At 35.4% G+C, this 23662-nt stretch overlaps 1 protein-coding gene across 1 annotated transcript; it reads right to left on the reverse strand.

Moving 5' to 3' along the window:
- Positions 1-1156: 1156 nt before the first annotated feature.
- LOC149025749 (LOB domain-containing protein 4-like) lies at positions 1157-3308 on the reverse strand. The gene is made up of 2 exons (XM_089143179.1): positions 2861-3308; positions 1157-1739 (listed from the first exon to the last, which is right to left on the reverse strand). The coding sequence occupies exons 1-2, from the start codon at positions 3035-3037 to the stop codon at positions 1419-1421; spliced, it is 498 nt and encodes a 165-aa protein (XP_088999305.1). The 5' UTR covers positions 3038-3308; the 3' UTR covers positions 1157-1418.
- Between the last annotated feature and the right edge of the window lie 20354 nt (positions 3309-23662).

A 23662-nucleotide genomic window follows, 5' to 3' on the forward strand; every position in this document is an offset into this window, starting at 1 on the left:
TTGGGGACTCGAGGACTTTTATGAGGCCGTCTAGGTTGCACCCATGTCGACGCATAGGCCATGGTGTGAGGGACTTTGCTTCAGTCCTACGCATTTGCCGTCCAATAACGGTCGAGATCGGGACATTGTTGAAATTTCAATCTCAACCACCTGTTGCACTTAAATGGGTTTCGATTTTGGCCGTTGGATAGATGATCCTATTCATTAAACACGCAAACTGAAGCAATACCATGAGACATTATAACTCGCTGCTATCTTGAACAAGATTGTCCTAAATACATAATCTTTCAAACAGAAATCACCGTGGGAAATAATATGAAATTCATCAGGAGAGAAAAGAGAAGGAATTGCAAAAAATTACTTGTAGGTAATTCACCAGAAGATCATATCATTAATTTAATTCTGGCTCTAAGAAAACCATTTATATATATAATTGATTACTTATGGGAGGGTTAGCTAACCTACCAAAGACTTAACATACCGTATTGATGTCATGTTAGTGGGTTGTTTGGGTTGTTCCCTTTGCTGCTTCATGCGTGATAAATCAGTCCAATGACTACAGGGGAAGAAATATTCATGTATAAGATTTTCTGGCCAGCTTATGCGCACCTCAACTATAATTCTCGGGGGTCATTTGCAAGGGTCGAACCCACGACCTCTTTACTGAAAAATATGAATCTTACCACTCTATCAATCCTGCATTGACAAGATCAACAACTTTAATTATTCTATAAGGAATATCGGTCAATGTGACAACTCTGGATAGTGAATATTCAGAAATGGACTCATCAATTTTGTACTTTGCATCCAAATGGAAATAATTGAAGTTAGTGTTAATGGCTCTTTTAATCCTATCTAGATAATAGGTTAACCTACCCAACTCAATTATTCATATGAATGGAACTAGAATTCCATTTTAGGATATATTTCCTAGAGATAGGCTACGGTATCAACTTTAAGTTCTCTTTCCATTTTTGTTTCTTAGATATGTTGTTAAGTTCATCCCCTTTTTCTACCATGTTCAGGGCTTTCTCATTCATCAACTACTGTTCTTCTTGTATTTATTTGTGTTTCTTGTTTCAGAAAGCAAGCAGTGGCAAAAAATATCAGAAAACCATGAAAGTGAAACTAGCTAACATCAATCTTTTCACTCATAATAGCATTAATTTAGCACCTCAAATCCATAAGTTGAATATGTATTTACAATATAGTTAATGATAAACAGTCTTTCCGAACCATGTGAGGTGGATCATCATATATATGGACCACTGTGTTACAAGGAAATGTACTCTAAGGATGTCTATTAGAACTAGGGATGCTAGAGGAGGGAGAGTATAATTCAAGTAATAGGAGGCAAGCTCAAAAAAAGAAAAAAAAAAGCCCACAATTATATAAGGAAGGCATGCATGCTTCATAAACTAGCATGACCACAAGGACTCCCCCAAATTGGCTTGATCTACCATATCTAAACCAAAGAAAGACTTGGTGCTAGTTAGCTTGGATGATGGCGAGGTACTATCACTCGAATGACCACCGTGGTTTGATGTAGAGGCTGTTTGACGCATTCTCATATGAACTACCTCGGCCTGTGCTAGTGCCAATTGGGTCTGAAGAAGGTCAATCTGTTGTTGCAGTGATGAAATGGCACCCACACAACCATAAACGGGGTCTCTCACTCTCGCATTAGCTTCATAAACCATGCTACTCACAGCATCGCCGCGTTGGTGTAGTGGTAATTCCTGCCAAGTATCACAAACCAATCTGTGTCATGATCATCAACAATGGACATGAACAAGTACCTTCAGTTTTATCATTAAAACACTAAAATAAATTAGAGTGAGAGAGTGAAATACATGCTACGTAATATTTGTGTCATTGATTGCATCACTAATGTTTGATTTTTCTAACGTCTCTATACTTGAAAACAAATGTTTAATATACAGTAGAAACTCTTAACTTTTGTGTCAGCTACATGGTATTGGACTTATTTTTGGAATAGTCGCTATCAGTAAGGTCCCATTTCTAAAGAAACAATTCAAAAGACCTATTAACACTCTCTCTTGAAAATTCACATAAAAGGTTAAACAATTCTCTCTTGTTTTCTTGCTGAGGGGGCTGGAATAAAGGAAAAGTAGAAAACAAGTCATTTTTGTGACAAGAATCAAATCATTTTTAAATATTCCTTGAAAACAAATCAAGTATCATGGTTGAAAATAAACCATCCTAGAACCCTAAGAGATTCCTTCAACTATGATCAAAACAGAGGGATACATCACACACTTTTAATCTGCTAAGACATCCATATATAGAGTGTAAGAAGAGGTTTACTGTGGAAAACTTTGAAGCACCATGGAGGTTAAATTGAAAACTTATTTGATGCTATGGCAGTGAATCTAAGAAAAAGGAAAAGTGTTTGATTAATTGTGTTGTTAGAAAAGCAAAACTGCCCTTCCTCTTGACCAAATGGTCAGGAACAGCAACTAGTTTCTTGCTCACTATAGAATCACACAGCAACAGCTACTGCAAGAGACAATATATAATCTGCAGGAATGGTCCTTAGTTAAACTCAAATTCACACAGATACCCCCTATTTCCTATAGCCACTAGGTAATCATCAGGTCCATCACTGTACCCTTTATTGAGAACATACCCCATAACCTGAAAATTCCTAGAAGACAAAGAAACACTCTCATTAAATAGACAATTGCCCCTAACCACAAAGTCAGACAGAGTGAGAACCCTGCATTTATTGAAATTTCAAATGAGCAACATCTGAAAGACCCATCATCAGAAACAAGAAACAATCGGTCATAAAAGTGTAGAGAGAGAGAGAAAGAGAGAGAGAGAGATGAAGTTGAACCTGTAACATCTTGTTGACATTACTAGCACCAAACACCTTATGGACATTAGCAAACTTCTGGGGCTCATCAGCAGGGAAGTAAGGGGCAAAGACACAATCCTGGGCGCACCGTCTTCTAAGAAGCTTGCAGGCAGCACAGGGTGAAGCTGCCCCTTGTTTCCTGCCGGCATCCTTCATCTTGTCCCAAAAGGGTGGGTACCCTTCACGGTCCTTTATTTAGGACACCTTACCCTACCAGTGCTGTATAGTGTTCCTTTAAGAGACAGAATTGCAGTTGTAGATTAGTTTGTAGTAGTGGAAGTACGAGAACAAGAAGAAAGAATTGAAAGCAGTAGAAGAGAGAAGGAAGAAAGAAACAAGAAAAAGTTAACACTACAAGATACTAGAGAGAGAGAAAGAGAGAGAGAGAGCTGTAGAGAATGTGAAGCAGGAAAAATGGATGGATAGGGAAAAGGTAAGGAGGGGGGGGTGGGAGGGAAGGGGAGGGATTGGTCCTATATAAGCATTTTTGAGGAGAGGGAAGGGGGAGAAGAGGATCTTTAGGTGGGTCCCACATAAAAGCAGGATCCATTAGATTTTGCTCGACAAGCCCATCTCTGTTGACGAGATCTCTTGTCCCAGCCGTTTTTATTATTAATTATTATTTTTATATATATATTTTTCTATTTTTCAGCAAATTTTGATACGAAATTTATCTGTTTTCTTAATAAAATTTTCAAGGGTAATGATGCATTGATGTCCTTTTGTTTTCTCTCGTCCTTGGCTTTTAAGCTTTTTCTTGGCTCAAGTCGAGTTAGTTTGGCTAATCTTGAACAGGCTTGGGAGGAAAATTTTAACTTTCTTATCTCACTCATGTGGGATTCTCTATTGACCGTGAGGGCTGGGTCACACTTCACGTGAGGTCTGGTTTCAAGATGTACATGTGGGTAATGAGACTTATTTGTGTTTTTTTTTCTCTTTACTAGCGTGGTCTTTGTGAGATTGATATCTTACTTCACTTCTGACAAAAAAGTGACATATGTTATAGTATTTATCTATTTTTTTAGATGTATGACATATGATATAGTATTGCATTAAATAATTGAAATTCATTTATAAGTTACATTACTTTTTTTTAATTTAATCACAACCTTTTGATGTGACTTATAAATAGAGCACACCTAGATCCTAGGCATCTAGGGTGATTGAACTTTGAGTTATTTAGGCACAGTGATCACTTGGGGAATTCAATTCCTCTATTCCGATGGATAGAGGTTTGTGTTCTGCTTATATCTTTTCACCATATATTAAGAGGGAATCTTACCTTAGATTCAATTAAATTAGAACATTCTATCTGTTAGGATAAAAGTTTGTGTTTTCTTCACACTTCTTCATTATACATTAGAAGTGAAGTTTACCTTTGAATTTTGACAAGAAAAAAACTAGACGTGGGCCTTCTAATGGACTTCATTTCTAATGTGTGGTAGTGAAATATGAATGAAACACTGACCTTTACCCATTATGGTAGGAGATTTTGACTCATTCCACCTTTGATTCATCTTATCATAACTTAGAGATGAGCCTCAGTCTTAATATACGGTGGAGATGTGTAAGAAAGCACAAACCTCAACCCTATGGAAAGAGGACCGAATTCATTTGCCTCTCTACAATGTCTAGTATGAAGAATACATTCTTCCCGTAGAGCTTAAGTTTTCCCCATACGTATATTAATTCATATTGGAAATAAGATAATCTAAAAAATTAAGACAAAAGTTGTTGGATTTTGTGTCTTGTATTCTGTGGATCTATATAATTATAATTAGATTATATTTATAATTGAAACATGGTTTGGATCAATTACTAATACTGGGTTAAAATTGTAATTATATTAAGATTAGGGTTTTAAGTTTTCCTATAAATAATCTTTATAGGATAACCTATGAGAATTAATCCCTGTAGGGGATTGGTCTATCCCGATGATAAGAATTGGGTGTAAGCAAAGGATATCACCTTGTGGGTGTGAGAGTAATGTGAGGTTTCTTAGAAATAGTGAAATTTCTTTTCTCTGGTGGACGTAGGCAAATTTTTATAGAACCACGTTAAATTTCTTGTGTGTATTTTACTTGTGTTACTTTTTTGTTTGTGATTGTGCATCTATATCTAACCTAAATTGCATTAGCAGAGAAGGAGATATGACCAAAAAGGAGAGGCCATTGCAAGTGAAAAGAGTTCCTGAAAATTAGAAGGCATATTTACAAGTGCTAAAAAAGTAAAATCTAAAGGGAAACATAGATGATGATACCTTCTTCATATTGCGCCTTGTCGCCCTGGAATTTCAATACTGTTCTTCTCTTTATTAAAGAAGAAATAAATTGATTTGATTATGACATCCAACCTATAACTTCTCTCTAATCCTCCCCACACACCCCACCCAAACCCTTTTATATGAGTGTCTTTGAAAGAACCTCTAGAATAAGATGGCAAAGTTGAGGATATCCACTTGTTTGCAAAGTTGGAGAGATACCTTGGAGAGATCTCTGGAAGACTAAGAGCATCTTGGTTATTTTATTAATATAATTCTTAATTTTGTTTAATAAAAAGTATTAATAGATTAATCAATAATGACCAACTAAGTGAATAACTAATAGCTATTAACTTACCAAAACATCCTCGTTGAAAATGTTAATTTTCATACTCTTACTGTAACAAATGTGAAGGAAACACAGAACTCTATCTTGACAGATAGAAAATTCAAACTCTGAGAATGTACACGTTCGCACCATAGGATTTGTAATATATCATGCTTATCGAAACATTCACATAACATAGGACCTTTGGTGTATTAGTAATTGAATCAAAACCATTATTGCTTTTAGAGGGCTAAGCCAACATAATCATGGATCAACTACTGATTTAATGTGTGTTGTACTCTCAATATGATGGGAAGCAAATGGGGTCTTTCATCATAAAGCATCTTCCTTGTGAAATTTCCCTCTCTCTTTCTCTCTCTCTCTCTCTCTTTGTCTCTTTGTCTCTTTGTCAATGTAGGTTGTTTGTGGTCTATGAACATGATGGGCACTGCTTATCCAGTCTTTTCCATCATTAAGTTAAGTTGTTAGTTGTCTATACATGAAGTTCTCTCCTGTTGTGTCTCTTTCCGAAGCACCTAGAGTCTTATACAAGGACATGTGCTCTTCGACATGATAGGTATAATGGGTTCTTTCCATGATGGTGCATCTTTCTTTGTCACCCATTACTCTTATCCTCTCTTTTTTGTCCTCTTTTCTCTTGTATGCCAAAGGCTAGGTTACACACTTGGAATGGTATCTATTCTGCCCTGCAAGTTTGCGAAGAATAGACCAGCTTACACACATCTCAACTAATCTTCAGCGGATAATATGAAATTTCCAGTTCTTAATACTGATTAGGTTTGTAACAAAGAACAATCTGGTAACTACACAGGGTTTGAATTTTTTACTTGTCACGACAGAGATTAATTTGCATTTCACTCATATTTTCCACTCTACAATACGGGTAGTAGACTACCTCTTGAACAAATGAACTAGAGGTGAGACCTTCGTAAACCTACCTGTATAACATGGTGAAAGAATATAAGGGAAGTATCGATTCCCTACGTGACCGATGAAGGATTCAAACTTGATTTACAGATGACAAATATGATATTTCAGTAATTACGGTGATTTTTTTATTTTTTAATAACAATGACGCTTTATATTTAGAGAAATTGGGGATGAGGATATTACATATGCCGACAGTAAAGGTTGAATTCACAACATCTCCATTGAGAAGTTTGGTTAACAACTATTTCACTAACCCTCCAATGACATGAAATGACATTTGATGTCGTCACTTATGACTCGTGACCTTGTTGTAAGATATCTATAACTATTTGAGCACGTGCCTCTGGGATGATGATGGCTTGATGACCCTTACCAGCAACGTACACGTTGCGAACTATAATTGGATATTCCCGAATTTTCTTATCTTAGACAGTGTCCGAAACTGTTCCGAGTCAGAGCCGAGCCATGATCTAAATTAACAAACAGTTGCGGCTAATTTAGAAAGGCAAAAAAAAGTAAAAGCTGATAAATAAAGTGAAAATATATAATGACACGTGGAAGTGTCGGTTGATCGTTCAGGTAAAGTTTTAAAACGGTCAACCGCCACTGGTTTTTAATAAACAGCCATGAGAGAGTTGTTGGTCGATTTTGTGGTGCGTCCGTGCAGGAGACATACAGTCGGCAGGTTTTGGAAATTCCGCTCTATTATATTTTAGGAAAATATAGTGATTATCTATTTCTAGGCAAGATTTAAAGTATTCTCCGATACTGTACGATACTAGTCAATACGTATTTATATTTGACCCAATCGATACGATATATCTCGATACGTCTCTCTATTAAATTATACTAAAATACATTAACCAGAACGATACAGGATGATACGTATCTTAAAATCACCTGACCGATACGATACTTAATACTTTAAACCTTGCTTTTAGGTTTATCTTTACAGAAGTAACAACCCGATGTTTCACTTAATTAAACTAGCTAAAACTGAGTTTACATTTGTAAAACTATCAAGATTAGTGAATTTTCAACCCTTAAAATTGACCATATAAGGGTGCAACTTTGTCCCTTAGACCCATGGGCTTTCTTCCTAGATTCTCCAGCTGAGTTAGAAGGAATTCTCATAGTGGATAGAGAGTCTTGTTTAAGTTAAGTTTTCTGTTTGTTCTTTTGGGTTGTTTAGCCCCGTCTTTGTATCGGAAAAAAAAATAAAAATTAACCATATAAATATAGGAGTGAAAATATCCAAAGGGTATGAAAAATTAGTGAATTTTCCTCTTCGATGTGGTTAGTTTTAGAGATTAAAATGTCCAAATGGATGAAAAATCACTATTGTTGTTAGTTTTATAAACCCAAACTTAATTTTAGCTAGTTTTATTAAGTAAAACATTGATTGATTATTTTTTATAAGAGAAAACCTAAAAACAGCTAATAATGTAATTTTTCGTTTTTTTTTTTTCTTTTAAATTTTGATTCCCAAAAATTAAGAATTCTTAGACGTTTGTTTGTTATTCAACTGGTAAGATCAATATTTCTTAATGAATATGTCATAGTTTGATTGATTCTCACAGATTGTCCATATAATAGTCTGAATCATCTCCCCTAATAGGGAGTACTCTGTGCTCCTACGGCCTTACGATAATAAATTATGTAAAACCCACAAGTTAAAAATAATAAAATATTAAAAAGATCAATCACTCTAACCTTATAAACTCCTCTATAATTCGTAGTCAACAACCATTAGGTAGACCATCCAAATTCTATATAATGTACCCATTCTCCATATATACTTAGCACATGTACCCAAAAGACCAAAAAAAGAAAGAAAAAAAAAAGAAATCACGGTGAACTGAAGACTTATGGGGCTAGGGTTGTTTGGTGCAATGATTATCAAGAAGGAAATTTTCCTTTTGACTTACAAACCTGATTATCAGTATGATTAGTAGTTAGTTTTGAGGGTTTGGTTGAAAGGAAATTTGACTTAGAACATCATTTGCTGGGTTCTTTTTACACAGGATTCGAGGTTGGGGGTGTTATAGACTTTATAGATTCCAAAGAAGAATTTTGCAAAATAAAAATAAAAATAAAATTAAGGAATGAGAAAACACTCATTTTAGGTAAGGAAATATTATGAGGTTTGTTTTTGTAACACGCATACCGGTTTGGATTGGATTGATAGAAGATACATGTAAAAATGGTAAATTTTAATTTAGATATAAGTTATGGATCTTATGGGGCTAGAAACTTAGAGTAAATTGCTTGGTAATTGCACTTATTTGAATAGTCGACTGTTTTAGATGAAATTTTGAGTATAGATCAAATTTGGACTATTTAATTTATTGTTTACGTTTGAATGGTCAATTGCTCGAAGTAGCGATTGGTTCCAAGCATAATCAAACTTATAGGTCCAAGAGAGAAAAAATGTGAAAGAATAAATGTTTAGACTTGAGACCCTTTGATCTTACGAGTTCAGATCATCTATCTGTCAAAATTGACAGATAAAATTATAAGATAAAAGTGAGACCCATGGAGAGTCTTACATCTGAATTATTTTTATTAATGTTTATAGATGAAATGAACATGATTTTTTTTTTTTTGGGTTAAAACCTAGTTAGACTCGACCCATGTACAAAATAGTGGAGCCCACCCTATAAATGAAATATCCAGAATCAGCTACTCATACGAAATCGGTGTTTTCGGTGAAAAGACAAGAGAAAAAAGCAACGGCAAGGATATAGTCTTGTCTCCGCGTACGGCTTCTTTACCGCCGTTGGATAGTCAACCTCATAAACTGCTTTTCCGACCGTTGGAAATAAAGCTAACCTCCTTCCAAGAGTTCGGTTGGTAAGAGAAGAAAGCCAAGTGCAGCAAGGAAAAGAAAAGAAAAGAAAAGAGCTTCCAAACGGTTTTATTTCAAAAGAAGAGTATGTATGTGACCCACGCCAAGATAAACTAAAAATTTCAAACCTAGTGGGCCCTCTATAATTTATGCCTTTTGTTCCTCAACATGGCCCATTTATAACCACATAGACACTCCACTTGGTTAATTATATCACTAATTAATTTTATAAGTAAAAGGAGATCACAATTTACCTCCCAGCCAGGGAGAACAACATAATCTACCTGAGATTTTGAAAGCTACCCATCCAGTATGGTTTGTATGGCTCCTTCTAAGAGGACTTAAAAATGTATTTTGTTGTCGAAAAAGTTAATCTTATGTCCCTACAGTCTCTCGCTAGAAAGGATTAGAGATGATTAGGAGGTCAGTAATTCATTATGATCTAAAAAAGATTTTCATCACTAGCCGGCCATTTATTCCGTGAAAGCGTTAGGGGTTAAATGGTATCTGGGGCATTGAGTTCGAATCTCCTTAGACCGAAACCTCTCCCCAGGACATAAAAATTCTCCTGTGAAGATTAGTCGAGGTATGACAAATTGTCCTGGACACCTTAGTCACCTGCAAAACTATGATTATTATTTCATAATTATAACTTATAGCGAAGGTAAAACGTTAGAGAGATGTCATCTCAAGTCTTTCCCTCCTCGATACTAAGTTACAAAGGCAATGCATTCTGAGTGGTTCAGCTGGGGTTTTGTCTCCACCATGCAAGATCTTGCCTAGAGCTTGACATACACAAAAGCAGAATCTCATGTGATGAGAGCGACATAAAAACCTCTCAGAGAGATCATAGAGAAAAATAAAACACCAAGTGATAAGATGTAGATGACTAAGAAAGAGAACTAAAAACACAAATTAATGGATTTTATTGGCTTAAGTGAAGAAGTAGCTCTCATTGGGTGGTGCCTTGATAGTTAAGCAAAAATTTAAGGCCCACTCGTGCCCCATTATGTGATAATGAAAGTGATTTGGACAAAATTTTCTTACAAATCAACTATTTTATTTTCTCCCTTTTTTTTTAACCCTTAAAGAACCTTATAAAATGATAACATTTGCTTGCTTACATAAGTAAATCTTCTAAACTTATCTTATTGTCGAGGGTTTCATTTTTTTTTGAACTTAAACAATTAATACAAAGCTATTATGGATTTTATTTAAGATATTAGTCCAAAGATTCATATCTCATCATGGCAAGCTTGTCTACAATCCAACAATCAGAAAGATTGTGTGACATAATATTCCATATCTACGGATCGTTCTCCACGTGCATTGGAATTGATATAAATCAATTTAGTTCTATGTTCTCATTGGGGCATTTGGTGTTGAGAGAGAGAGAGAGAGAGAGAGAGAGAGAGAGAGACATTTGGTGTTGAAGAGAGAGAGAGAGAGAGAGAGAGAGAGAGAGAGAGAGAGAGAGGAAAAAGAAGCTAAGGCGTGTTGAGGGCTATCTTGGTAATGGTATGATGAGCTTGACTTTGGAGATATCTCAATTTGTCAAGTGGACTTGCTGCAAAAGAAAGATTTTCAACAGAGACAGATCTTAAGACTGCAGGCCTCTTTCAATTTATTTATTGGTTTAAGCAAAGTTGATTGATCTGCTTAAAATGGGTTAATTAGTTCACTAATTAGTAGTTAGAATCTTTCTTTTGAAATCAATAATCTATTTGATGGCCTTGGAAGAGCCAATGGCATTGCAGTTTGCACAGCAGAGGAGACATCTCTAGTGCTCTGAGGTCACAACTTCTCTTTAAATAAAATATATAAGGAGATCTTTAAAATGAAACCAAGGTTGACAAGCCTACTAGATTTTTTATGGAACATGGGTCCCTCATTACCCTTTCTTGCCATGCATTTTTCACTACAAACAAGCACGCATGGCCAACAACAAAGTGAGAAAGAGAAAGAAGGGTTCTTGTGAGACTAGTGTATTCACGGTCGTGGTGGCTGTGGTGTTCGGCGAGTGGGTTTCATTAAATCTTAATCGTACAAAAGAGCATATGCAAATTATACAAATTTAAGTGAGACAAATCGGTTTTTCTTGACCTAAATCGGACCATTCTTTTGTACGACAGAAATTCATTCAATAATACCGAAACACCACCACGTCAGATGTACTAACTTGACAAGAACGAAAGAAAGAGTTCTTCACATAAAGAGAACCTAGGAAGACTAAAGGAGCTTGAAAGAAGCTCAAACATCTTTTGGTTGCCTCAGAAGAATCCCAAGAGGTCCACATGATGAAGCCATGCAGCACATCTAGAGATAGTGGTAACCAAATCTTTGCTTGTGGAACACTCCCATCATCTCATGGCTTATCATATACTTAGTGGGGGGGTGGGGGGGGGGGGGTGGGTGTTACCATTAGCTAGTCCCATCCAAGAATTCCACTTGCCTTTACTTTTTAGGTCAAACTAGTCAACATGCATGCATATATGGTCGTCAAACCATCTTAAACACAAAATAATCACTTCTTTTTGTTGAATTCTTTTGTCTTAAAATGTCCTTCTGTTGATTGAACATGATGGATAGCAGAATTCATCACCCACTAAGCAGACCAGAGAGAGAACTCATTGCTTCAAGTAGGGCATCAAAATCATATATCATCTACATTGGAGGATACACCAGTCACCAGCATTCTGTTTCATGATCATTCTCAGCTGCTTTTGTTGAATGTGTTTTGTTTCTTGGTGTTGTTAGACTTTGGTGTATTATGAGTTAGGTTGCCTTAGATTAAACCTAACCCTGTAGCTGTATTTCAAACCTATTTCTTTCTTCCTACTAGTAGTACAAATCAAAATCCTTCTCTTTTTCATCTCTTCAGCTTTGCTGTTAGATAGATTAGTCAGATCTTCTCTATCTGGGCAGGTGTTCGTCTATCTGCTCCCACTCTCTGGGTTAGGCGAGCAATGTGTCGTCCATTAATTTAGAGAAGCCCAGAAAGGGGAGAACGGCCTGCCTGGATAAAAAGGATCTACACTCAAGTTATAATAAGCTCCCTATTGGCATTATTATGTCTTCTCAACAAACTCATCATCATTTACCAAAAAAGGAGAAGAATGGGTGGATGACTTGGTGCCTCTGTGTTTGAGAGAGAGAGAGAGAGAGAGAAGTGGTGGTTGGGGACAAGCCAAGGTTGTTGAGTTGAATAACTCATAAGGGAGAGGAATCTGAGGCTGCCAAAGGCCAGAGAGAGAGAGACGTGTTTCCTTTGTAACTGGTAGATGATGGTGGTGAGGGAAGGGAAGGGAAGGTGATTGGTTACTTTCCCAAAGAAGAAAGAGGGAAAAATGGAGCCAAACCAGGTTCCAAAGTCTAGTGCTTTAAGCCTAAGGTGTCTCGAAGCCCAAGGGCGGGAACAAGTTAGTCTAAAGAGAGAATAGAGCATATCGAGGAAAGTATTTAAATGTACGGTCCAAATCTATTCTGAATTTCTCTTTCTCTCTCTCTCTCTTATCTTCTCTCGTAAGGTGCGACAGTGGAGAGTGGGGGTGGGGTCTGGGTTCTAAACCGTCCAATGACAAACCATTTCAATCCAAGTCTGAAACCGGTTCGGATTATTTCGGCCCATAGCGGTTCTCCTGTTAGGGAATAAAGGGTTAGTTAAAGTTTGTTTGTATGATGTTTTCAGATTTCATTTTAGGCCACGTTTGGATAACAGGTGGAGTAATAGTAATTTCAAGAGAATAAAGAGTAGAAGAATCATTCTCACTTCTCAGCTTCATAGAACCAGTTTTTAGGTCTTCCAACTCATTGACTCAACTAAGATGGTTTACGTCCACTTATAAAAGCGATTGTCGAAAATATTCGAGGTGAACGTTATAATTACTCTCTCTCTCTCGTATTTTTTTTTTCTTCTTCTTTCTAATTAAATTAAGGCATTAAGGCACAAATGTAATTGCAGGGACGTCAGAATTTCTTGGCTGAACGTTCAGTAAAATCTTACTGTTAATTGACTTAATTCTCTTAAATTAAATCTCAATCATTATTAAATTATTTAGATATTTTCCAACTACTTATTGGCAACTTTTCATCACCGGTTGTTTTTTTCTATTCCTTGTTGGCTTTCCGGTTCTATCTAGAACGTTCAAAGACGTTCAGTTAAGAGATTTTCATGATTGTTCAGCTACCACCTTCCCTTAAATTAAAGTCTGCTGGATCATGTTCTTCTTGTAGTTCTAAACGTTCATGTCATGAAAGATATGTATGTATCAGCCTTTTATTTGTATTTGTAGGTAACTGACTGAATATTAGGTTTATATGCATAAAAAAAAAAATTTAATAAAAATGATAAGACAAGGGGACCAAAATCACCAAGCACACTCATAATTAAGAGAGTAACTCACTATATCATCCTTGAATTACGTTTTTATACACTCTAAAAAATTGGAACCAATAAAATTAAGTGTGTCTAACTGAGGGATCCTATAATTTAAGAAGCTTTGAATTAAGAGCTTGTTCACCCCAACCCTCCACAGTGCACACACCGGTCACACCCACCCACCCTGTATACCTCCTTTTCTTTCAGGCCTTTTCAACTCCAAAATTGGCACCAGCCCTTGCCGACGACGACGACGACCGGAATTTGACTTGGTAGTCCAACAAGCACTACAAGGGTCGGCCGGTGGTGCCAAACGAATACATCCATCCATCCATCCATCCAACCTGCAGAGGAAATAATCCAAAAACAAGCTAGGGTGTACGTAAGAGCACACATCTAGCCCAGCCCAGCCCAGCCCAGCCCATCGACCTTTTAGAGCTTGATGGGCCTAACCGTGGAAAAATGGATGAGGTTCTTACGAGATATATATATATATATGACATGGAAACCATTCTGGTTTAGGAATAATCAATCACCTAGCTGCTTACATTAGAACAGACAGGTTTTTGGAGATTCACCATTCAGATTAAATACATTTGAGACTGACTAGGATAACATCACGAGTACTATTCTATCTATCCAACACAAAATTGCAACTTGATTAATCTACCGGGGACAAGAGTACAAGATATATGATTCAGTAAACTGCTCTATGCGGCAACCTACTTAATCCTAGAATTTTATCATTTCCAAGGGATCGATCTATTGAGATATTAAACATCATCAAGTCAACAATGCTTTTGTTTTTCTTCTGGAAGTCCAACAGAGATGAATGAGCTAGTTGATACCTCAGAAACCAATTAAGGTTCCAGAAGATACTGGACAAACAATTATTAAGCAGTAGTTTGGTGTTCAAAAATATTTAGATCCATGAGGATCACTTTGGATAAATGGATACTACAAACACATGAGATATATAATACATACCAAGAGCCTGAAGCATTTTGAGGGCAAAATTTTCGGACAGATCTTCATGCCCGATAACTTTTGCTCGATGAATGGCCAACATTTTCAAGCTAATCAGTAATTTAAGTCCTGTGAAAATTTGTATTACTGTAAGCCACAGGGCGACTCAAGGAAATTAATGTGAAACATCGAACACAATGTAAATAAATAAACAGAAACTGCTTAGAAAGATGGCAGAATCCAAATTATTAGTTTCCCCCCCCCTCAAAAGTAAAAAGAATATGCCATGCAGAATTAAGCCACTATGCACAGATCTAGCTAAAACTAATGAAATAAATCCGGTTTTCCTACTTATTCCTATGCATATTTTCTTGTTCACTAAATTGGTCAACTACAAACTACGGATCAAAATCCACATTCTCTGTTCATTACATTCTTCATTTTTGCGGCTGATGCTTACCAAATCATTAAATTTTGCCCTTGAACTTTGTTCATTCCATGTTTAATCCTTGCTTTATCCCGGACCTTCCTGAATCAAACAAGCAGTTTAATTCGTCCCCCTCAAACCCATTTCATAACTGATCTCCCTTCAGTTCCCCTTGGGCCAATTCCTCACAAAAGCAGGATCTTAAGAACATCCCAACCATTAGTTTCTATGTTAAAATAATATGAAGAACTATTCCAACTCCTGTTCATCCTTAACCGCAAGTTTAATATTCCAAATTCCAATTCCACAAACAGAGGAAGAATTAAACAAGCTTATTATTGTCATCCTTAAATATAAAGTTATTCCATATCGTGAACAGATAGAAGGTGATGCCCAATATTTTTCAGAGAATATCAGAACTAGCATATCCAACAACATATACAAAATGCGTATCTACAGAAATAAATTAGTAAAGTTTTCACGTACAAGCTCGGAATCGGATAGGGAATGTAGCCAGCACACATCTTCAGGCCCGTTTTTCCCAAAAGTTTCATCAATTTCCGGTCCAGACATCTATCTATCTTTCCTTTCAACAATCCAGTTGCAGTGCTAAAAATATTTGTCAAATAAAACAACTAGTCCAGACTTGGAGAAAAACTGAAGAATTTCAACTCACAGTCTAATTTCCATAAACAGGGTGAAGAAGTAAATCCTATCCGATTGAAAAAAGAAATGAGATTCAAATAAATACTTCAGAGAACCTTCCGAAACCTTCCCTGCGAAAACTGGAGGATTTGGACGAAGAGAAATCTAACGCGGGGGAAAAACCCTCAAAAACGAATTAAGCAAGATGAGGGTTTTGAATTTGTGAATTCCGAAGCGGTCCGATCTTCTAAATGCTGGTTAGACCGGTTTGGGTAGCAGAGAATCAGAGATGGATATCATTATTGTCATAAAAAAAAAAGAAAAAAAAGAGAGGAATATTAAAGTAAGTCGGTTAATTTTGAACTGAAAGTGGGAAACCTCAAACCACTACATTAAAAAAAATAATAATAAGAGAAATTTTGAGGTGAAAGTGAAACCCATCCATCGGTGGGTGGTCGACATTGAAATTGCTTGGGTGTAATGCGCAGCACTGTGTTACCAATGGTGGAGATCGAAATGAAGGTCGAGATTTCGATCTTGATTGCATGTTTTGCAAAAGTTGTTTTGGATGGATATTCTACCTCTTAACTTATACTTCATTTACCTCAATTATTTTTCCTCATCGACTTGCATCTTCATGTGGTGCTCACTAATTTTGACAATCGTTGACAAATTTTTCCATGGTAACTGCCTTTCTTGATGCAATCCAAAACTGAAGTGAACCACTTAATCCCCATTTTTTTTCAAACATGGTGAAGCCACAGTTCAAAACTCAAGTTTGGCAGATTCTTTGAATGATTTAACAACTCAACAACTAAATTTTTGCAAACTCTGGAGTTATTTAAAAGTCAAGTTGCATCTCTATTCACATTGAAAAATAGTGTGGCGAAAGCACAAGCATCATAGTTTAAGATGTAGGGAGATCTCTTGTTTTCTTGAGATGGTGGGCAAGATGGAAGGTGATCTATACATATACTTGTCAGCAAAGCCACGTACACAACAGAGAAAATGAGAAGATTTTACATGATCCACTTGAAGGTGATGTCCATAGCCGAGCTTTTTCATGAAGAAAAATTTACAGCCCTAAAAGGTTTTCTATCCATACTCAAACAGGTGAGAGTGTATTGATAACAAACCAAAGAGAAATTTCTAAACCCTAGAAATTACAAAACAATAATGCCCAAAACTAACCCTCAAACAGATATCACAGTTGGGGTCTACAAAAACATTATAATCTTTAAAATTTCGACAATCTGAACATTACTCATGACCCCTTGTTGTGATATTCACCATTTTCTGCAATCTCCAAGGTTTTCTTTATTTCTTTATTTATGTTTGAACTTACAATCCTCGCCAAAGGGGTATATCCTTATCCATCTATGCACATGGCAAAAATTGATTTTCTTAAAACGGTTGGGGTAGATCTCATCCTGGTGCTGGCAAACTGGCATACCGCTTGAATAGGACATTTCATTGACCACTTGCATGTCTTGGTGCTGTACATATCTTGTTTTACCTCCTGCTGGGTCTGCTCCACATAAATAAAATTCATCAATATCGACTAAGGTAGGATTGGATTGGGAGTTTGCCTAAAAGAACTCCACAGAAGGGGACCCCGAAATAGAATAGCTCAATTTCAAAAGATTTAAATAAAAAACTAGATACAAATTAAATATCCTATGGCTTTATTTCAGCTCTGTAATGTAATTCGATATCTCATCTCAAAATTTTCCAAGTATACACTTAAAATGATTATGCATTTTCTTGCAACTTTTCAGATATGTTTCTCAAACCTCAGGACTCACTAGACTAGCTGTAAATGATTTTGCTGTAGAACCTTCATAGAATTTTTCTTTATGCTTTTAGGCATGAGAATCAATACTTAGTACATAAGTAATATTAGTAGTTTATTATGTTTTACCTTTTTTTATTGGTTTCCTCCCATTTCTCAAGCAATATCAACCTGCATAACTCTACATCCATAAACTTCAGTGATATGTAAGTGATAATTTATGAGTATTTATTGACCGTCTCATATTACATGAAGTGAATAAAAATCAATTCAACAAAACTAGTCGTGATAAAAATTAATCATCATTTTCATATGTACCTCAACCTCATGCATGTCATGCATAATAAACATTCAGAAAATAAACATTCAGATAGAAGAGGTGAATCGATACTTCTGTCCATACTAATGGAATAGCATGACGAAACAGGCCCAACCAAGCTTTTTCTGGAGCAATTAATGTTGGAACAGTAAAACACTAGATCTCACAAGATTATGTTCGGTTGTTAGCAACCTGCACAACCCAATTCTCACCCTCTCTGTTTCTGTTTCTGTTACAATCTCCTACTATTTTTCATTCTCTTTCTTCAACTTCTCTTTTGCTTTCATCCTCTTAACAATATTACACAACAGAGGATAGGCAAAGAAACCACCACTCGATTTGAAATTCCAGATGAACAAAACAGCCTTTGTCTTATTTAAATGATTGTGGTTGCCTCATTTGGGAGGTCATACATAAATTAAAAGGAAATAATTAAAAGATGAGAGAAGTAATGGGAATTGCAGGAAGGAGAAGGAAGGATTATGAGTCCACGGAGGTGAAAGAACTGGAGAAGAAGGGCTCAGAATGTGCAACAGAAAAATTTACAAAGGATGTGTCACAAACCAGACAATGCAAATCCTAGAAATTCCTGATTCAGATTGGATTTGTAAACACAGAAAATTTCCCAAACGATTCATTGGTCCAAATCCGATATAACAGTCTAAATCTACTTTGGTGGGATTTTTTTTTACTATTGTACATATTTGAATTTTAGAATTGTTTTTCCAACGGCTTCACCCTTTTTTAAGAACAAGGTTTATGCATTGTTGTTTTCTAAAAAATTTCATAAAGATTGGTTAAATAGTAAAGATCCAGACTTTTAAGTGGAGAGGTCGTTGTTCTCCTCCTGAGAATGTAATCAAAGTGCACAAAAATTAATCCGGTTGAATCTTAGCTTTTAAAAAAAAAAACTTCATAAGCAAATTATATGTCAAAAAATTTGAAGATTTAAAAAAATAAATTAAATGACAGAAAAAACATCTCAGGTGTGAGATCCCCCCTTACAAGAAAAAGAAAAAAAATAAAAGAAAAGTGGGATTAGAAAAAGGAAAGAAACCCATGCCGTTTATTTTGATAATTGTGTCGGCTGTCATGGTTGATGTTTGTTTGATGATTTTTCTAATTCCATTTCTTTTGTTTAATAAATTTTTTATTATTTAATAACATTTCTTTAAGTGCGTGGTGATTTGGATGGAAAGTGAAATTTTGTTCTTCTTATCAAAAACAGTATAAGCAAAACTATAAAGTAAATGGGTGGATTTTACAGAAATGAAAAAAAAAAAAAAAAACTTCAATGGATGCATTTTAACGGGAGGATCATAAAATTTTTATTGAATATAGCATTAATAGTTGTACTTCTTCAGTTTTTTGTTTTTTTTTTTTTTAATATCCTCTTCTAGTGGGTTCTGATCCTTCTATTTTAAAATTATAGAACATGTTACATGTTTAAAACACAAGAGATATGATAACTATAATTTTATTTTTTTACACTTTGCCATTTTCATGATAATTGATACCAAGGTTTGCAATGTATCACAAATTATCATTTTTGATAAATTCGTTTTCAACATATACATATTATATATTTTTAAAAAGGAGAATGAAATTCATATTTAGAAAGAGCCTTCAACCCTTTTTGATGGAATTTTCATAGGTGACTAACCATAGTTCTGATCATCCATAAAGACTAATCAATAGTTCTAAAAAGTGCGTAATAGTTCATTTATTGAGCATTCTTTGCTGAAGATAAACGAGGCTAAGCAATATGCTGAAGCTATGTGATGTAAAAATGCATCGGTTGAGGAGCATTCCGCCTTAGAGGGAAGCAACTGTGATATAAAAGTGAGAATATCAACTTGAGTGACAAACATTAATAGTGAGGACATCCTATTTTCTATGTTAAAGTATAATAAACGTAGAGAAACTACTCATGAAATGATAGCTGTGAGTCCGCCCCCTCCTTTTAGAGCAGAATTCTCCAAGTTCATGGGACAGATGACAAGGAAACACGCATCTCTTGTCTATGGGCACAAAACACAAGTTTTCAATCACTATAATCTAAATGGTTTCGTGTTTGGATAGTGCCCATAAAAGTATACCCATTGATGGCTGTGTAAGGTAGTTAAGGAAAAAACTTCATTATCAAAAAGTCTTGCTTCTCCCTAAACCATTTTCATGTATTGAGTTATCAAATCTACAATATTCGTCATGCAACCGATTTGTTAGTTTACGTACACCTCGACTACATCATTAATAAATCTTTTATATAATTAATATAGGCAGGGCTTAATTCAACCCTAACTTTAGGATCTTAGAATCACATTTATACAAGATTTCTACCATCACCCCCCCCCCCCCTTGACATGAATTTAAATTCATCTTTTTTACTTTTCTATTCACAAAATATATAACAACAAAAAGACCATATCCTGATTTATAACCCTCTTGGTCCCCTTGAATGTTCCTTGAATGTTTTTGTGTTACCTAAAAAAAATAGTTCATCAAATGTAATTGTGCCTCACCCATGTAGAAAGTTTTCAACATGGTCAAACATACTTTTAATCCAAAGCTCAAAGTAATACAAGTATACAACAATGTCTATTACCAGGGTAATTTGCTTGGAAATTCTTCAGGCTTGACCAAATTGGTTTCTCACTCTTTAATCAAACTTGAAATTGTTCCAATTGTCCACAAATGTGTAACAACTAGAGAAGAATCTTCATGATTCCCTAATTTCTCCAGAAGATAAATAGAGCAAGGAGAATCAACCTTCTCCCCATTCTACTGAAAAAAAAAAAAAAAAAAAAAAAAAAAAAAACACCCAACAAAATCTACTTTAATGGAATTTTTTTATTTATTTGTATTTGTATATTATTGTACTTATCTAACTTTTAGAATTGGTTTTAGAGCAGCTTCTCTCTTTTTGAAGAAAAAAGTTGTTGCATTGTTTATCTAGGACACTTCATAATCAAATCTTTATATTCCTAATTAAGATGCAATACCAGTATCCCTGGAAAGTTATTGATCCTCCTCTTACATCGACCTCTATGTAATAGCAAATTGAAAAATTCTATAAGATAATTTTCAAGATTTTTTTTTATCTTAGTCCTTCACATCCAATCAGACGTGCATTTGCATGTACAAGTTTTAATAATATGATGTTGACTCGTCCATGAAAGAGATGTGAAATCTTGCTTTAGACAAAAGAATCATCTACACTATTGAAATGTAAATAATTGGTGACAAGATTCATAAAGACAACTAAATGACAGAAAAAAACATCACTTAGGCGTGGTTTTTGTGCTAATCCACATAATATATTATCATACTCATGTGACACCTTGCCATTTTCATGATAATTGACACCGAGGTTTGCAATGTTTGGCCACAAATTTTCATTCTTGAATAAAATTCGTTTTCAATATATATATATAGGAGAATAAAATTTCATACCAAGAAATTAAAGAGCCTTGAACCTTTCATGATGGGGTTTTCATAGTGGACTAACAACAGTTCTTATCCATAAATAAGCTTGCAATTTGTCATAAATTTTCCTTTGTGAATTGTATAATTAATAATGGAATCAACCGGAATATATATATATTAACCTGTGTAAATGCCAGAGTACTACTGAACTCTGATCACCACCATGAACGACCAATATATATTTATTTTCCGCATGTCCACGTACTGACCTTAATGAAGGAGGAGGAGGAGGAAGTGATAATGAAAATGAAATGAAATGGTTTTCAGGCGAGTGAATTGAAGGCATGCATGCAACACACAGTTCTTTCTTTATCAAGAATTCCATCTTAATTTGATTGTTTAGTTCACCATATCCATGGATTAATTCCAGTACAGATTTTGATATTCAGATTCACGAATCACGGTCATCTAGAATATTGAAATGTAAAGAGTCCTTCCTGAGTGATGATTTTTCTGTCATTTAGTCTTCTAGTGTCCTACATGCATGTAAACAGATTGCTTAATTTGTTACTTTGATAATACCAAAAGGGGAACAAAAATTTGAAATGTGAGGGTTTTCATGCATGCACTAGTTAATTTGGACTAAATTCCAACTCCATCAGATTGATAATTCAAGCTATAACACACCTCGATCTAGTGGCCTGATCACTAGCTAGTTAAGATATCCTGACTCAGTGATAATGGATCGAAGTAGGGGTGTAGAGATAGCTATATATGAGAATTGTCTACAAGTAACTACCACTAAAAGAGTGTGTAATAGTACTTTAACCTTAATGATCAATTCTAAAATACTAGCTGATCACTTAAGATCCTAAAATCACACATTTACAAGAAATCTATTACATAGAACGAAATCCATGTTTTTATTTTTAAAATAAAAGATGCTTCCAAATTAGATTTGTGACTCAAAAAATCCCCTTAATTATTATATATATTCCTTTTACTTACTGTTTTCTTAATTAGTATAGAAAATTGTGTCTGTTAGTGGTGATTGATGTTTGTTTTATTCTTTTGGGCGTAGTGGTTGATGTTTGCCTAGTGGCCTTTCATTTCTTTTGCTTAATTATTATTTCCTAGCTATCATTATTGCTATTGATCTAAGTGCATGGTGACTTTGATGGATAGTGAAATTTCTTCTTTCTTATCAAAAACAGTATTAAACGTGAAAAAAAATATTCATGCATGAAATGATAGCCATCGAGTTTTGTCGGTATAGAATTATTGAATTTCATGGTCTGTAGACAATTTGGACTCATGAAACAAACATCTCTTATTAGTGAATACCCCATTTAATTATGATTCTACACGCAAGAAAAGCTCTTCCTTTTTGAGTAGGATTTGTTTCCTCTTCTAGCAGTCATACATTCCAAGTTGTGGCTATAAATAGATAGATCTGACAAAGACTTTCTATCCTGGGCATCATACAGATATCTTTCTCCCTAGCTTCTTGGTTCCTATCTTATATTTAATTTGTGTCATTACATTAGGAAGATGTCTGCCATTCCTTCTTTTGCTCCTGCTGCCCGCCACCAGCATTTGAATCAAAACACAAAATCAGATCAGGAAGTTCGTCAGTCAGCAAATTACCATCCCAGCATTTGGGGTGATCGATTCCTCATATATATATATATATACTCCTGATGATCATATGGTACGTAAAATCTAGGTATTAATTCTAAGTATTATCATTAGTAAGTTTTGATTCAACGTTGTGTATCTTATGTAGGGAGAGGGTAAGAAACCAAAATTCTGTGGTCTATGTACTACAATTTATTTTTTATTTTTTTCCTACTAGAGTGAAAACAATGGATTTTGCAGGTACACGATGCTATTCCTGATAATGTCACGCGCAGATTTGAAAGAAGAGGTGAGGCAGATGCTAAGGATTGTTGGCAATGATCCTCTGGAAAAACTAAACTTGATTGACTCACTACAACGGCTTGGTGTGGCGTACCACTTTGAGGGAGAGAGATAGAGGAGGTGCTAGAGCAGATGCAGGATACCCCACCTGATGGTTGTGATGGAAACCATCTTCACACCATCTCTCTTTGGTTTCGATTATTGAGACAACAAGGCTACAATGTTCCCTGCAGTAAGAAGAAAGGTGCATGATATCCTCCACGATATTCAAGATATCAACAGGAGGAGTAGTAACTTTAGAATTGAGAGCATTGATCAACTGCTGGCAATCACTTTCCATCATGATATCAACATAAGTAAAAAACATCACTCAGGCGTGGTTTTTGTGTTATGTGGAATAACACAACATCACTAAGCAAGAGGCATACAATTAACTTCAAATAGGAGTAGAAGAGGCATGGAAAGATATAAATCAAGGATGTATCAAACTGACTACCATTCCAATGCCGTTGCTGTTGCAG

Source organism: Hakea prostrata, chromosome 2, assembly GCF_041222555.1.
Source record: "Hakea prostrata isolate BN-2017 chromosome 2, UWA_Hpros_2, whole genome shotgun sequence".
Taxonomy (NCBI): domain Eukaryota; kingdom Viridiplantae; phylum Streptophyta; class Magnoliopsida; order Proteales; family Proteaceae; genus Hakea; species Hakea prostrata.